General features: G+C 35.8%; 2 protein-coding genes across 2 annotated transcripts; both read right to left on the minus strand.

The window, feature by feature from the left end:
• Window positions 1-894: 894 nt before the first annotated feature.
• LOC122583730 lies at window positions 895-2,510 on the minus strand. The gene is made up of 2 exons (XM_043756106.1): window positions 1,580-2,510; window positions 895-1,511 (listed from the first exon to the last, which is right to left on the minus strand). The coding sequence occupies exons 1-2, from the start codon at window positions 2,508-2,510 to the stop codon at window positions 895-897; spliced, it is 1,548 nt and encodes a 515-aa protein (XP_043612041.1).
• Window positions 2,511-5,612: 3,102 nt separating this feature from the next.
• On the minus strand, window positions 5,613-7,502 carry LOC122583731. Its single transcript, XM_043756107.1, has one exon. It carries the CDS (start codon window positions 7,500-7,502, stop codon window positions 5,613-5,615), a length of 1,890 nt encoding a protein of 629 aa, XP_043612042.1.
• Between the last annotated feature and the right edge of the window lie 10,584 nt (window positions 7,503-18,086).

Below are 18,086 nucleotides of genomic sequence, written 5' to 3' on the forward strand. Positions count from 1 at the left end.
GAGTTTTGTACAAGGAGTTATGATTTTCTAAAATTTCTGCAGTTTTTGAATCTTGTTCTTGGTGTTCAAGAAAAGTTTTATCAAGGTGAAAAGTGTGAGATTGATGTAGTTAATGGTATGCTTCCGTTTGATCCTGGAGGTTTCGAGTCAAACTCGAGGGCGAGTTTTTTCGAAGAGAGAGAATGATGCAGAGCGTGATCTTTTATTTTTATAGTTTTATTAAGTTATCTTTTTAATGTATTGATTTATTTCCAATTTTAGTTGTGTTAGGATTAATAGAAATAGGGTGCTAGGTGTTTTGTGAAATCAGTTTTGAGTTTTTTGATATACGAAATTTCATAATTTTCTCCCTATACACGAGTGTGTGTGTTAGATAGTGTGTGTGAATTTCCCCTGATTATCGGTATCATTTTTTGAATCAACGATAGTTGAAAGAGTTGTTCCTAGGTATTCTTTGAATTAACATGTCCAATTATCCATCTTTAATTTCTCCCTACATCACTTGAAGATCAAAATAGATATTTTATTTCATTGGTTAGGTATTTGCCTTTGAGAGGATTCACCTGGGTTTGAGTCTCGCTTTTTATATGTGCGGGTTAGATTAATGTTTCTCGAAAGTCATGAGTTTCATTCTAGACATGTGTGTCGTTCTTAAAAACAAAAAGATATGTCTTTCATGTCTTATAATCCACCTATTATAAAAAATAAAAAGAAAAATATAAACTGCAAGTCTTCAACCTGAATGGATAGGAAGGACGAGTAACATTGGGAAAAGTAGCCAAAAACTAAAATTTACATCGGACTATCAAATCATATAGAAATACAATGACATGTAGCTAGACAACCTAAAGAAAACAGCATCCATGATAGACAACAAAAATACATCCATACTTATTACACGACAGTTACAATGGGCAATTCACTAGAACTCGAAGAAGTAAGCTGAACTCTGGTTGAAGAAGTACAACGGTTAGGTGTTTGACTATTTGGCAAAGCTCGCCACTTATTGATATAGGCCATCGAGTCTAAATCTAAATGTGGAAGTTGGCGATCTTCGAGGATCTCAAGAATCTTTTTGGATTTACCAAGAAGCTCAGCAGCAATCTGAATACTGTCCCTCCTTTTCTCTATTGCATCGTGATGACACTTCATTTTTATGACACGTGGTAAGTTGGTAAGGCAAACACAGAATAGATCTGCAATTATTGTTGATATCCACTCAAAAAGTTCCCCATCATTTGGCCAATTTTCTTGCGTATTGCAGTGGAGAAGTATGGTTTGACTAATTCTATACATGGAACTGGAAGCAATAAAATTATGAACAGAGCGGTTCAAACTTCCGTTTTTGCAGCTCTTAAACTCTATCACATTTTTGACTGCTTCATCACCCAACCATTGAAGAATCTGTTTTGTTGATTTTGACTTTCTAAACTTCTTTTGAAGATCAATATGTAGCCACTTGTTGTATAACTCAACTTCTGTCCACAAACGTCTAGCTGCTTTTCTCGCATCTACCAAGTCAGCATTTTCATTGAGGGTTTCTTCAATATTTATACGATTTGGAGTCCTTCCCGCATACTAGCAAGTAATTCTTTGACATGGCTATTTGAAATGCCAGGAAGTGCAATTGCGATAGTCGTTAACGTTACCGCTACTAGGCTCCAACAATTCTGGGTTTCTTCAGGATATAAAGGCGGGACTTCATCATCGTCGAACTTTATTACTCCATTGAATCCTGTAGATTTATCTAGAAGCTTCATAAGATTTTTCGGCTCCTTCTCTGCAGATACTTTAATAAGCTTAGTTATAGATTGAAGCATATTTGTCAATATTCTCTCTGAAAGGTTCGCCTCTTCTTCAGCTAGCATAACATACTTGGCATATTTTTCCACCTCTTCTTCACTTACGTAGTCATTTTTTGACACCCATTTAAACCTTTTCAATAATAATTTGCAGAGATAGCAACAATAAAAGAATAAGATCAGGAAACATCTAGGAACAAGACAAAATGTTTTACATATAACTGCAGCCACTATCTGTAGTGCAATACAAACGTTCAAAATCATGTTTTTGACCAGATGGAAAACCTTTTTGCAATGGCGCCCTGGGATATGAGAACGGACGTGGATGCGTTTCCATTGCTGAAGTCTTTCTATCCATTGTTTTTCAACTTTGAACACATTTAGATGGTTCTTGCTCCATTTCTTAGAAGGCTTGACATAACTGGTAACAGAAAAACATCTAGATATCGGTGCTAAACAGCCTAGTAAGGCCCCAACATGTTGCACAGTCATAATAATCCTGATTGACCACCGATAATCAGATGCATCTATAAATTGAAAGTAAGGTTCTGTAAGCCTAAAGATGGCACCGATGGCACAAGGTAAACATATAGCCCCAAAAGAAAAAGAAATCTGTGAACAAGCTATCGCAAATTGGGGGTCACCTGTTTCTGCCGTCATCCAATGCATTTTAACATAATTAACAAGCTCTTTGTAAGCGAAATTCATTTCCACATAAGTTGAAGCCAATCCGCGCAACTCCTTGTACTGTAATTCTATATTTCTTCTAGATGCTGGAACTGTCAAAGCTACCGAAAATGCCAACAGACAAGGTAACACAACGTAACTATAAAAAAAATTCACCACCCATACATTAACAAGTATGGTGATTAATAGAATACCCAAGGCTATGGTGTTAATGAGAAGTTCTTTGTCCCCCATAAGCCCCAAAGAAGGAAGGAAATTGGCTACCATGGTGATCAAGAAAATGATGCCGGCATCCCTTGCTTCCCAGTCAACCACCGTGTTTGCACTTAGGTCTACTGGTAGCTTCATTGCTATGGCAATCACCGTGATGGAAACTGCATTGACAGTGAAGAACCTACATGGAAACCATAGTTTCCCTATTCTAAAACCATGAAAAACATCTGCTGCCATTGCAAAAGTACAGACTAAAGATGCTGCACAAATATACAGCCCCACCCATGGCATGAGATCCTTGGGTTCCATCATGATGCTTGCAGGTAAATAATCAGAATTCTATGAATATATTAAAATGTTGCAAAAATATTTGTTTGATTACAGGTAAATAATCGAATAAGGTTGACTTATATTAAGAGGACGCATATTAAAAGGACACATTATTGAACTAAGCTTGACTTAAAGAGTTAACGCATATTTCATGAAATGAAATTCTTGGAAATTAATTTATTTTCTAGATGAATAATAGCCACATGAAAACTGGTCGAGGTGTCCTGATTAATATCCAACTATCTGATGATAATAGCAAAAATATTTAGATTTAAATCAAATGTTACATAAGTGTTCTGAAAACACAAAACTAATTATGCCATCTAACTTATTTTAACATAAAGGTCAGTAGTACTATCACAGATATACTTGTTTTTATCCATTAACTTTTCCTTTTCTTAATTATTAAAGTCAACTAAAATGTTGACAGTAATATAAAAATGTTTAATAGTAGAAATCACATGTCCACATTTTATTGAGAAGGATAAATGAACGATAAAACAAAAATTTTCATATAAGTAAACGGTATAGGCTTGACCAAAACTAAATGGGCACATGCATGAAATGAAATTTTCTGGACCCTATCTTAGCAATAACGACCAAAATATCAACATTTTGACGCATTCTTGCGACGAATACTTGCCAAATGTACTATTCATGTGGTCCATCCAATAAGAAAAAAATTATGTAAACTGTAGATGTTTGATTGATTATGTTAACATCGACCTATTAGAGCAAAAAGTGGCCAGTTCTTAAGTTATTGCATAATTGTAGAACTTGACCAAACTATATTGAGTTAACCAAATATCTATCACCAAACCATCGATTGGTTTATATGTGATTGGTATGGGAGGTTTAGACATAAGAGTAATATGGGTGACTACTTATGGTGTGAGTTTTTAGGGACATGAACATTTGATTTTTTTTTTATAATATGTTATTTTAATATTGTATAATTTTGCAATTTGTATTTTTAAAAACAATAATTTTTGCTATGTTTATGGATATAACATTTATTAATTGTTTTTTCTAAAAAAAAAATGTTAGACAAGTTAAAATTTGTTGCAGCTAGCCTATGGCCTTTTCTTGGGCTCTTTTTGGGCCCATAAATTCTCATTCGGCCCATGGCCCCTAATGGTTGGGTAGTTTACTTTTTTTTTTTGGTTAAATAGTTTTGGTTCAGTCAAATTGGTCAATTTGGTTCGTTTTTTGTTAGTGTAGAATTCTGTTTTCTATTTGACCACGAACCCACACCATTATATGGAACTAGTGGCCCGGCTATTAATGGATGCTTGCTTTATGGTTGTGGCAACGAGTCATTCTTTTATACACCTAATGGTCTTAAAAAGTTTTGATTTTTGATAAAGGTTAGTACATATTGGAAAGTAGGTATGTGTTATTTTTACATATATATGTATATACTTACAGCTTGAATGTTTGAGTTATTCGGAAGTGGTTGTTTGTTTGTTGGGTTCGGGTTCATCCACGGTCCACCTCATTCCGATCGGCGACTGTGGATTTATATATTGAAGACAATTTGGAAGCGGCGGTGGAATCTTCATTGTTGGCCATGGTTGAAGACAATCCTACCATTCCTTGAGGACCTACAACAGAACTTGATGTTTATTGCAGAATTTGATGGTAGACAGAACATGTTGAGTTTCTTAAATAATAATGAAAGCATCTTTTTAAGGGTTCTTGTCGGTTTTAGCTGCTGGCCAGTGGCCCATCACGTTCTTTTACCTGCAAGACTGTCAAACTATAGAAGACGACCTTAAGTCCCTTAAGGATCTATACATTCTGGGCTAATGGCGACGGGTTGCCAAGATGTAATAAATAAATAAATTTTCAACTCCAGCAAGAAATGTTCTCCCACATTTAGAACTGAAACCGAGACTATAATTGAGGGATTCAGGTGTTTGACTCTAGTAGAGATGTATGGGTCGTCTGCCTAATCCTGACTTTCTTTGCCTGCAACTTCAGGGCAGTTATTCTTACGTGTTTTGTGCTATAGAAATGATGACGCAGCTTCTATTCCTAAAGAAAACGTACAGTTTGCCTAAGAAACTATGATGACCCCTGCATAAATCACCAGGGAATCTGGGCATTCCATAAATCACCCAGTTTCCACTTGTTCTGATTCAGCTTGCAGTTTAGCATGAAGAACTGCTCGAAGCTGAAGATTCGTTATTGTTGTCATTAGAGCGCGGTGTTTATATAAGTTATTTGGACCTTTTTACTTCTGCTATACGGTTGCATTTGTTGATTGTTTTTATATATATAGCTAACGAACATCGGAACCCGTTAAAGTTCAAATCAACTTGAAGATCAAGATAGATATGTCTTTCATGCCATATATTCCACCTATTTTAATAACAATAAAATAAGATATAAACTGCACGTCTTTATTTAGAATAGACCAGAAGGGATAAAAAAGATGAGTATCATTAATGGACATAAGTAGCCAGAAACTAAAAGTTACATTGGACTATCAAATCATATAGAAACACAATGACATGAAGCTAGACAACCTAAAGAAAACAACATCCACGATAGACAACAAAAATACATCCATACATATTACACGACAGTTACCATGAGCAATTCACTTGAAGAAGTAAGTTGGACTTTGGTTGAAGAAGTACAACGTCTAAGGGTCTGACTATTTGGCAAAGCATGCCACTTATTGATATAGGGCATCGAGTCTAAATCTAAATTTGGAAGTTGGCGATCTTCGAGGATCTCTAGAATCTTTTTGGATTTACCAAGAAGCTGAGCAGCAATCTGAATACTGTCCCTCCTTTTCTCTATTGCATCGTGATGACACTTCATTTTTATGACACGTGGTAAGTTGGTAAAGCAAGCACATAATATATCTGCAATTATTGTTGATATCCACTCAAAAAGTTCCGCATCATTTGGCCAATTTTCTTGCTTACTGCAGTGGAGTAGTATGGTTTGACTAATTCTATACATGGAACTGGAAGCAATAAAGTTATGAACAGAGCGATTCAGACTTCCTTTTTTGCAGCTCTTAAACTCTATCACATTTTTGACTGCTTCATCACCCAACCATTGAAGAATCTGTTTTGTTGATTTTGACTTGCTAAACTTCTTTTGAAGATCAATATGTAGCCACTTGTTGTATAACTCAACTTCTGTCCACAAACGTCTAGCTGCTTTTCTCGCATCTACCAAGTCAGCATTTTCATTGAGGGTTTCTTCAATATTTCTTACCATTTGGAGTCCTTCCCGCATACTAGCAAGTAATTCTTTGACATGGCTATTTGAAATGCCAGGAAGTGCAATTGCGATAGTCGTTAACGTTACCGCTACTAGGCTCCAACAATTCTGGGTTTCATCAGGATATAGAGGTGGGACTTCATCATCATCGAACTTAACTATTCCATTAAATCCTATGGAATAATCCAGAAGCTTCATAAGATTTCTTGGCTCTGTCTCTGTAGATACTTTAATAAGTTTACTTATAGATTCAAGTATATTTGTCAATATTCTCTCTGAAAGCTCCGCCGCTTCTTCAGCTAGCAGAACATACTTACTATATTTTTCAACCTCTTCTTTAGGTACATAGTCCCTGGATGCTTTTGATCCCCATTTAAACCTTTTCATTAAAGATTTACAGAAGTACCAACAACAAGAAAATAAGATCAGGAAACATCTAGGAACAAGGCACACTGTTTTACATATGACTGCAACCACTATTTGAAGTGCAATACAAATGTTCAAAATCATGTTTTTGACCATATGGAAAACCTTTTTGCAATGACGACCTGGAATATGTGAACGGACATATATGCGCTTCCACTGCTCAAGTCTTTCTATCCAATGTTTCTCAACTTTAAACACGTTTAGATGGTTCTTGCTCCATTTCTTAGAGGGCTTGAAATAACTGATGATCGTGAAACATCTAAAAATTGGTGCTAAACCACCTACCAAAACTCCAACTAATTGCATAGAATAAATAATCTTAATTGACCACTTATAATCAGATGATCCATCTATATATCGTACATAAAAAAACAGATAGATGGCACCTGTGGTAGTGGCTAAACATAAAACCCCCAAAGTAGAAGAAATCTGCGAACAAGCTATCGCAAATTGGGGGTTACCTGTCTCTGCCATCATCCAATACATTTTAACATAAATAACAAGCTCCTGGTTAGAAAAATTAATCTCCTCGTGACTTGAAGCCAAACCGCGCAACTCCTTGTATTGTAGTTCAAAGTTTCTTCTGTTTGCTGGAACTGTCAAAGCTACCGGAAATGCCAACAGACAAGGTAACATGAGTATACCGTATAAACTAGCTAAAAAGTCACGAGTATACAAAGACAAAGCTAGGATCCATTCATTAACAAGTATGGTGATTAATAGAATACCCAAGGCTATGATGTTAATGAGAAGTCCTTTGTCCCCCATAAGCCCCAAGGAAGGAAGAAAATTGGCTACCATGGTGACCAAGAACAAAATGCTGGGAACCTTTGCGGAAATGTCATCATACGTGAGTATGATGACAAAGTGTGTCAAAAGGTCTCAACCTAAGGGACAAAGTGACACAAAATTTGTGTCAATGAACTCCCACTTGATCTTGCATCCAAATGCTTCAAGTAATCTTTTGTGATGTGATTTGAATGTCTTTCTTCACTCTTCCTTTTGGCCTCCAAAACAGTCCCTAAACTCTTGAAAGCCTTCTTGGAGATTACATTTACAAGAAAAAAATGCAACTAGTCTACTTATTACATTCCAAATGAAATAAATAAAATTACATAACTAAATGAATGAAGAAAATCCTATTTAACTATTACAACCATTGAATAATTAAATAAAATACAAACACATCCACACATCACAAACAATCACAAGGTCTTTTGGCTAAGTTGTGACACTATAATACACAAACAAAAATCAACTTTTGATGCATACATCCATATAACCGGCTCTAGATGCCATTGTTGGGTCTTTTGGGTTTTATCAAAGTCATATTATCCTTATAACATGAAAAACGCAGCGGAAGAAATGAACCTTTCATTATGTTATATGTAGTTAAAACCAAATTTTAGCTTATAAAAGAAAACCCCAAACAATAAGGATCCATGTATATGAATGTCATGCAATCAAAATAACAACCATAGGGTGTTTAGAAGACTACCTTCTTCCAAGCTTATGAGAAGGTTGATATGAAGAAGATGATGTTCTTGAATGAGCTAAGTCTTCAAAATAGAAGTACCTCAAGCTTGCATACCCCAAGCCTCCAACAAACACCCAAATATGCTAGGATTTAAACTTGAAAAACCCTTTTCTCCTTTCCTTGTTAATGCCGAAAATAAAGAGAGAAAAAGGAGAGAGTTTTTGCACTTGAGAGTTAAGAGAACACTATAGCAAATGCATGTATCAAGTGTGTGTTTCCAATGTTGCTAGTGGGATATATAAAACAAGCAAATGCATGTGTGTTTTTGGGTGAGAGGGGCCGGCCTCAAAGTGAGACCACATGGGTCTCACCAACTCAAAATTCACATGCATTTACCTTTTATACAATACATATAAATGTATTATAACATGTTATATACCTTATGTAACATATTATGTATCATATACAACACACATAAGTGTTTATATCTCAAAATAAATTATCCATATAATTTACTTATATTTCTCAAGTGCATTTATTTAGAAACCCATTTTCTAAATGCTTCAAGTATTGATATTTATTTAAAGATCATATCATATAAATAAATATCATAAGTGTTTGTCTAACTTGTTATTGGGTATGACCTGACTTGGATCATCACATACTAGCCACGTCAATTTAATATGTGTCTTGGGCATACGAAATTCCAACAATCTCCCACTTGCACAAGATTCATAGAATATTGACGCAAGTAGCAAATACCGCCTAACAACGGTTTGCTACCTCTAATACGTGTGACGTAGTGCCATTCAATAACATCATCCCCTTCAAGTCCCTACTTGAAATGATTTAGGTGAATCGATCATTTATCCTTTTATCACAGATGTCATGTTAAATCCTAGAGACATAGAGTGATCATTCTTTATTGATTTAACTTTGTAACAGGCCTTAGACATCTAACTCTCAACGAATAAGAGGGACAAATCCCACTTTGACTACATACGTCTTTCACAATCACCTTATATCATACCTGAGCTTAGCCTTATGTACTGCCATGTTTCAGAACAGCGAAGAACTAAGTCAAAGTGTAATATTCAGTGAATATCAAGACCCAATATGTATCTCAGGTCTGAGGATACAATGATATTCACCTTTTAAATCAAGATTACTTATGATCAATCACAAAGATTCCATGTAGTAATGCTTGAGTGCAGGTCAGTCCAATATTTGTATCCCACAAATATCTATGAACCTTGGCAGCAACACATTGCTCTATATTCAAAACCTTTTGAATATCTACCAATCCAAGTTCATAACAGTCTTACATTCATATTTGTTCCCACAAATATGATCGACTATGGACATTTAGAATAACTAATTTATTCATGGATTTAAACATGCAAAAAATGGAACATAACACAATTTAAATGCATAATACCAATATTCATATAAAAGTGTTAACAAATACAAATGTTCCGATATCCAAATACATAAAATAGATCAAATCCAATCACTAGAATATCGAAGTCCCATGGTACAAGTATGACTTTCATGCTTAGTCCTTTCAAGGAGCTTCGTGAGTGGGTCCGCAATATTTTGATCGGTGTGAACTTTGCGAATACATATCTTTCCTTTTTCAACTTCATCCCTTATGTAGTTGAATCTCCGCTCAATGTGTCTAGTCTTTTGATGCGCACGAGGTTCTTTGATTTGAGCAATTGCGCCCTCGTTATCACAAAGAATTTCTAGGGGTTCTTGAATGGAAGGAACAACCCCTAGATCGGTAATGAATTTCTTCAACCATGCAGCCTCTTGTGCTGCCAAAGAAGCGGCGATGTATTCCGACTCTGTAGTGGACAATGCAACCACATCTTGCTTCGAGCTTTTCCAAGAAACAGCTCCTCCATTTAGAATGAAGATGTACCCCGATTGTGATCGAGAATCATCTCGATCAGTTTGGAAACTCGCATCCGTGTAACCCTTTACAACGAGCTCCTCCTCACCAGATCCATATATTAAGAACATATCTTTAGTATTTCTAAGATATTTCAATATATTTTTGACAGCCATCCAATGACTATCTCCTGGATTTTGCTGGTATCTACTTGTCATGCTCAAAGCACATGACACGTCCGGCCTCGTGCATATCATAGCATACATGATGGATCCTATAGCAGATGCATATGGGATTCCACTCATTTTCTCTTGCTCAACTTTTGAGCTAGGAGATTGAGAAGCGCTCAATATAGTTCCTCTTTGAATAGGTACTAAACCTTTCTTAGAGTTTTCCATCTTGAACCTTTTCAAGATTTTCTCTATGTATGCACTTTGATTCAAACCTATTAAGTGCCTTGATCTATCCCTATAGATCCTTATTCCCAAAATATTGGCGGCTTCACCAAGATCCTTAATGGAAAAGCAACTTCCAAGCCAGGCTTTTACACCTTCCAAGGTTGGAATATCATTTCCAAATAGAAGAATGTCATCGACATATAATACTAGAAAAGTAATGACGCTCCCACTAGCCTTCTTATACACACAAGCTTCATCAGCGTTTTTGATGAAGCCAAATTTCTTGACTTCTTCATCAAAACGACGATTCCAGCTTCTTGATGCTTGTTTCAATCCATAGATTGATTTCTTTAATTTGCATACTTTATTAGGATGTTTAGGATCGATAAAACCTTCAGGCTGATCCATATAGACATCTTCCTCAAGATATCCATTTAGAAACGCGGTTTTAACATCCATTTGCCATATCTCATAGTCATAATGAGCGGCTATGGCAAATAATATCCTAATAGACTTTAGCATTGCCACGGGCGAAAAAGTTTCATCATAGTCGACCCCTCGAGTTTGAGTGAAACCTTTTGCTACAAGTCTAGCTTTATAAGTAAGCAAGTTTCCATGCATATCGTGTTTCAATTTGAACACCCATTTACTTCCAACTACTTTGGAATTTGGTGGTTCATCAACCAATTCCCAAACTTGGTTATCATACATGGATTGCATCTCAGCGTTCATGGCTTCTAAGCATTTGTCCGAATCCGATTTGGACATTGCATCATGGTAGGTGGTAGGTTTATCAGAAACCATCATATAGCATTCATCCATAAGAAATCCATATCTTTCAGGTGGATAAGAAGCTCTACCAGATCTACGAACCTTTTGTGTGTCTTGATCAACTCCTTGATCATCTTCAACATACTTTTGTTGAAAGCTAGTGCCACCCAAGTGTGTATCTGTCAGTGGTTCTTGATCTTTTTCAAGTTCCACTGTTCTAGAACTAGTTCCTTTCATAAGGAATTTAGTCTCCAAGAACTCAGCCTTTCGAGCAACAAATACATTTTGCTCATTAGGATCGTAGAAATAATATCCCAAATCATCTTTAGGATATCCTACAAAGATACATTTAGTGGATCGGGGTTCTAATTTGCTTGAGGTATCATGTCTTACATAAGTCTCACAACCCCATACTTTTAAATATGACAAAGATGGAACTTTTCCATGCCATATTTCAAAAGGTGTTTTCTCCACTTTCTTGGTTGGAGCCATATTTAAAATTCGGGCAGCAGAGATTATGGCATAACTCCAAAATGACAGAGGTAGTGAGCTTTTGCTCATCATAGAACGAACCATATCTAATAGGGTTCGATTCCTCCTTTCAGACACACCATTATGTTGTGGTGTTCCAGGTGGAGTTAGTTGTGAGATGATCCCACAACTTCTGAGATGATCTTGAAAAGCATCACTTAGGTATTCACCTCCTCTATCAGAACGAAGAATTTTTATTGTCTTGCTGAGTTGGTTTTCTACTTCATTCTTGAAAATTTTGAACACTTCAAAAGCTTCACTCTTGTGTTTTAATAAGTACACATAACCGTAACGACTATAGTCATCGGTGAATGTAATGAAGTATCTTTCACCATTCCTAGTCATTGGCTTAAAAGGACCACATACATCCGAATGTATGATACCTAATAAATTTTTTGCCCTTTCATTAGTACCATTGAAAGGAGCCTTAGTCATCTTGCCTTGTAAACAAGATTCACATACATCAAATGAATCATTTGATTTTGTTTTCAAAAGACCATTCTTTTGAAGTGTTAGTATGCGATTCTTATTTATATGGCCAAGACGACAATGCCAAATATAGGTTTCACTTAAATCTAATTTAAGTTTCTTGGTGGTAGCTTGGTACATTGAGTTATCATATGTTGTGTTTTCATGAACCAATTCATAAATACCATTTATAGGCATGGCTTTAAAATAAAATACATCATTCATAGAAATATGGATATCATTGTTAACAAATTTAAAATCATATCCAACATGTCTTAAACGGGAAACTGAAATAATGCTCCTAGTCAAACTGGGTGCATACAAAACATTGTTCAATATAATTTCCAAACCACTTGGAAGTTTCAAAAGATAGTCTCCTTGGGCTTCAACTTGTACTTTCGCACCATTGCCCATAAAGAGACTAATGTCCCCTTTCTTGATGTTCCTTTTTCTTATGAACCCCTGTAACATATTACAAATATGAGTTCCACATCCGGTATCCAATACCCATATGTAAGAAAAAACAGTATTAAGCTCAATATATATCATAAATATTGTACCTGAGGTTTGCCCTGCATCCCTCTTAGCTTTCAACTCTTTGAGATAGGTTGGACAATTACGCTTCCAATGTCCTACCTCCCCACACTCAAAGCATGGGTCATTGACAGCAACCTTTTGCTTCTTCGTTTTTGGAGTATCCATTTTTGCCTTTCCCGTTCCTCTGTTGTTCCTTTTGTTGTTTCCCTTTCCTTTAGCAACATTTGCCTTTGGTCCGGGGTTGGCCCTTTTCTTTCCGCCTTCATTGATCATGTGAACGGGTTGAACCTTTCCTCCCATGCTAGCCTCGGCCGTTTTGAGCATCCCATGGAGCTCGGAAACGGTTTTGTCCCATCCGTTCATGTTATAATTTAACACGAAGGTCTCAAATCTCTTAAATAAGGAGTTGAGGATCAAATCCGTAGCCAACTCGGTTGAAACGGGACAATTTAGCCTTTCGAGGCGATCAATGTAGCTTTTCATTTTAAGAACATAAGTTGAGACGGGTTGAGAATCATCCATATGACATGCATGAAGCGCTCGAACCGTTTCGAAGCGTTCAACCCTTGCCTTTTGTTGGAACATTTCCTTGAGTTGGGTAATCATGTCGTATGCCCCATGGTGCTCGAACTCCTTTTGGAGTTCGGGAGTCATACTCGCCAACATTATGCAACTAACTTGCACGGAGTCATCGACATATTTAACCCAATCATTGTAGGCATCAACATTTGTTTCTTCGGGCTCATCGGGAATAGGATCGTCTAGTATATAGGATTTCTTTTCATGCTTGAGAACAATTCTCAAGTTACGAAACCAATCCACAAAGTTGTTTTGGTTAAGACGTTCCTTTTCAAGGATGGATCTTAGTGAAAAATTATGGACGTTTGGGTTGGGGTTGATTGGATTGTTAGCGGCCATCTACAAGATTAACAAAGTCTTTATTAGTATTTTCGATATCAAATATAAATTTTAATTGTTAATACCCTTTTATGTCTCATGGACAATTAATAATTAAAATCTAGAATCCAATGTTACATTTAAATGATGGTTAGGTGACCTTTATCCCATTATTTAAATTAACAAGGTAGTCAACGTTTGACAATTGTAACATTTTACAATTTCTAGTGGTATGGGATCGGTTTTAACATCTTATGTTAAGTCGGCATGTTTAATCCCATCAATGCCTTTGGTTACCATGCTTCGGTGACCCTAATCACATGGCTTCCAAGTCAAGTTGTCTCACTTATACACACATGTAAATTTATCTATACAAATGATTAGGTGACCTTTATCCCACAAGTATAATGAATTTATCTTAACTTATAAGTTCTCTCAAGGTAGTTAGGTGAACTTTATCCTACAAAGAGTTCCCAAATAATTAAGTGTTGTATAAAGGATGGCGTTTTAACTTGTTTTTAAAGGGTCATTTGAGTTTTTATATTCTAGTTAAAACTTTGTATCATGATGAAAATTTTGAAATCCATATTTCAAAGTTCTTTTATAAAATCCATTTTTATAATTGTAGCCATTAACTTTTAATAAAACTCATTTTATTTTACCAAGTTAATGTCAATTTTAAAACCAATTTTTAAACTTTTATGTATGTCATTTAGTTTGTAATTTTGAACATCCACATGACAATATTATCAAACAACTACACAAACATGACAAACATAATAATAAGTGCACAACATTAGCCAACTAATTTGACCACACTTGTTAGCCGAAACAAGTGTGTCAAAAGGTCTCAACCTAAGGGACAAAGTGACACAAAATTTGTGTCAATGAACTCCCACTTGATCTTGCATCCAAATGTTTCAAGTAATCTTTTGTGATGTGATTTGAATGTCTTTCTTCACTCTTCCTTTTGGCCTCCAAAACAGCCCCTAAACTCTTGAAAGCCTTCTTGGAGATTACATTTACAAGAAAAAAATGCAACTAGTCTACTTATTACATTCCAAATGAAATAAATAAAATTACATAACCAAATGAATGAAAAAATCCTATTTAACTATTACAACCATTGAATAATTAAATAAAATACAAACACATCCACACATCACAAACAATCACAAGGTCTTTTGGCTAAGTTGTGACACTATAATACACAAACAAAAATCAACTTTTGATGCATACATCCATATAACCGGCTCTAGATGCCAATGTTGGGTCTTTTGGGTTTTATCAAAGTCATATTATCCTTATAACATGAAAAACGCAGCGGAAGAAATGAACCTTTCATTATGTTATATGTAGTTAAAACCAAATTTTAGCTTATAAAAGAAAACCCCAAACAATAAGGATCCATGTATATGAATGTCATGCAATCAAAATAACAACCATAGGGTGTTTAGAAGACTACCTTCTTCCAAGCTTATGAGAAGGTTGATATGAAGAAGATGATGTTCTTGAATGAGCTAAGTCTTCAAAATAGAAGTACCTCAAGCTTGCATACCCCAAGCCTCCAACAAACACCCAAATATGCTAGGATTTAAACTTGAAAACCCTTTTCTCCTTTCCTTGTTAATGCCGAAAATAAAGAGAAAAAGGAGAGAGTTTTTGCACTTGAGAGTTAAGAGAACACTATAGCAAATGCATGTATCAAGTGTGTGTTTCCAATGTTGCTAGTGGGATATATAAAACAAGCAAATGCATGTGTGTTTTTGGGTGAGAGGGGCCGGCCTCAAAGTGAGACCACATGGGTCTCACCAACTCAAAATTCACATGCATTTACCTTTTATACAATACATATAAATGTATTATAACATGTTATATACCTTATGTAACATATTATGTATCATATACAACACACATAAGTGTTTATATCTCAAAATAAATTATCCATATAATTTACTTATATTTCTCAAGTGCATTTATTTAGAAACCCATTTTCTAAATGCTTCAAGTATTGATATTTATTTAAAGATCATATCATATAAATAAATATCATAAGTGTTTGTCTAACTTGTTATTGGGTATGACCTGACTTGGATCATCACATACTAGCCACGTCAATTTAATATGTGTCTTGGGCATACGAAATTCCAACAAATTCATGACTTAATGACGGGTATTGTGCTAAACGGGTCAATTGACCATTAAATTAACGATGTGATGCTAAACGATACGAGGTAACGATTAAATAAGCTAGTAAATGTTGTTGGCGGGTCGACCCATCCCCGTGACCCAAGACTTGACCCAACCTTAATTTTTCTTGCTTCCATGCCATCCACCCATTCATTTCACTCTTGCATTTCTCGGCAAGACTACCCCCTCTTTCCCTCTCTCACACTAAATTCTTACACTAATTAAATGTTGTTCAAGTTGGATTGGTAATAAACTCATCATCATTATCATCACCCAATCATCATATCAAAAGTTTGGGTCATTAAGTGCAAGGAATTTTGGATTGTAGCTTAAATTCAGGTTTGAGCTCTTGTAGAAGTTTGGTAAGTCAAATTTCATCTCAGCACTATCATTTGATGTTTATAATCAGGTTTTAGTTATATATAATCATTATTGAGTCATTTTTCCAAGTAAAAATTGATTATGGGTCAATTTGGGTTTTAAATTGGATAAATGGGTCAAAAATCGGATTTATTCGTTATTGGATGATATGAGTCCAATCTTTGTAGTAAAATATGTTTGTAAACATGCCACAAGTCTAACATGAACGATTTATAAGCAAGAATTCGGATTAAAATTGTTTTAGGCAAAATTAAGGTTCTTAATGCTTCAAATGGGTCAAAATCGGGTTTTTTAATTGATTGGTGAACTGGGTCAATTGTGTTGGGTGGGTTATACTTCAAATCATGTTAATAGTCCAATATAAACACCCCTTGTACAAATATCGGGCTAAAACATAATTTAACCAAAATTAGGGTTTATGTTTAATGAAATTAGGTCAAAAATCAAATTAAATACGAAATTACTGCCTTGGATCAAATTATGTTATGGGACATGTTTGTTTACATCTATATATGTTTGTCAAGGATTAAAAAACGAGTTTTGAAGCCTACAAGTCGGATTTGCATGTTCAATTAGGGTTAATTGCTAATAGTCAAAGTTTGACTTAAAAAGTCAAACTGTTCTTCATTCTTCCTTGCCCAGATCGTCCCTGCTCTCTGACCACCGTAAGATACGGCCATGGTGGCATATCTTACGCCCCTCTGCATCCTCGAAATCAACCTTACGCCCCAAAGCTTCTGTTTACGACCACATTACGCTCACCAGACACCAAAACTTAGTTTTCTAAGCAGCCGTAGGTTACGCCCCTCACTACTATATCCTACGCCTCTGGAAACCATACCCACCGTACCCTACGCCCTATGATACCGTACCTTACGCCAGTTGTAATCCTGAAACTGTAAATTACGCTAGTCACCACCGTAACTTACGGTGGTGCACTTGGTTTGTGAGTTATCCAGGGAGGAGAAGCGTGGGGAAAAACCCTAATTGGTTTTGTTGTGTAGAAGACAGTGAACAATATATATATATATATATAGAGAGAGAGAGGGGAAGGGTTATTTGAGAACTCATAAATAAAAAAGAACGCGAGAACAATTCTGGACCACTCATTTTCTTATATTTTCTCTCTCTTCCATTGAATAAGAAAATTCACCCAAATCATTTAAAATGCTTTATCTCACAAACCGTAAATCGTTAGACGAAACAAAAAGCATGGGTAGTCTTAAAATTTCGTCCTCTTTCATTAGAGATCCAATTCAATATAATTTTGACAACTTTTTAATTTTTGTTTTTTTTTCCCATCACGTTCATCCTACACATGTGTAGGTTCATGTGTAAGATCATTGTTTTCACATGTAAATTAGTAAATGAACATATGTACACAAAAATGAAGGTCAAGGGCGGCGTCCGTCAATCCATGGCGGAGCCATGGTAGCCAAGGACGGAGCCCGTCAGTCCATAGCGGAGGAATAGCGGCTAAGGGCGGAGCCCGTTAGGTAGATCGCCCCTCACTGGTCACCCCCTATGACCTATCACCCTATGACCTATCATCCTCTATGACCTATCACCCCCACTAGCTTTGGTTTATGAATATCCTTAAGGGCAAAGCCCGTTCCGAATCATAATTTTTGTATAACCTACACATGTGTAAGTTCAACCTACACTTGTGTAAGTTATGTGTAAGTAAAAAAAAAAAGAAAACGAAAATTAAAAAGTCGTCAAAAGTATATCGAATTGGATCTCTAATGAAAGAGGACGAAATTTTAAGACTACCCATATTTTTTGTTTCGTCTAACGATTTACGGTTTGTGAGTTAGAACATTTTGAATGATTTAGGTGAA

Source organism: Erigeron canadensis, chromosome 9 (genome assembly GCF_010389155.1).
Source record: "Erigeron canadensis isolate Cc75 chromosome 9, C_canadensis_v1, whole genome shotgun sequence".
Classification (NCBI taxonomy): Eukaryota; Viridiplantae; Streptophyta; class Magnoliopsida; order Asterales; family Asteraceae; genus Erigeron; species Erigeron canadensis.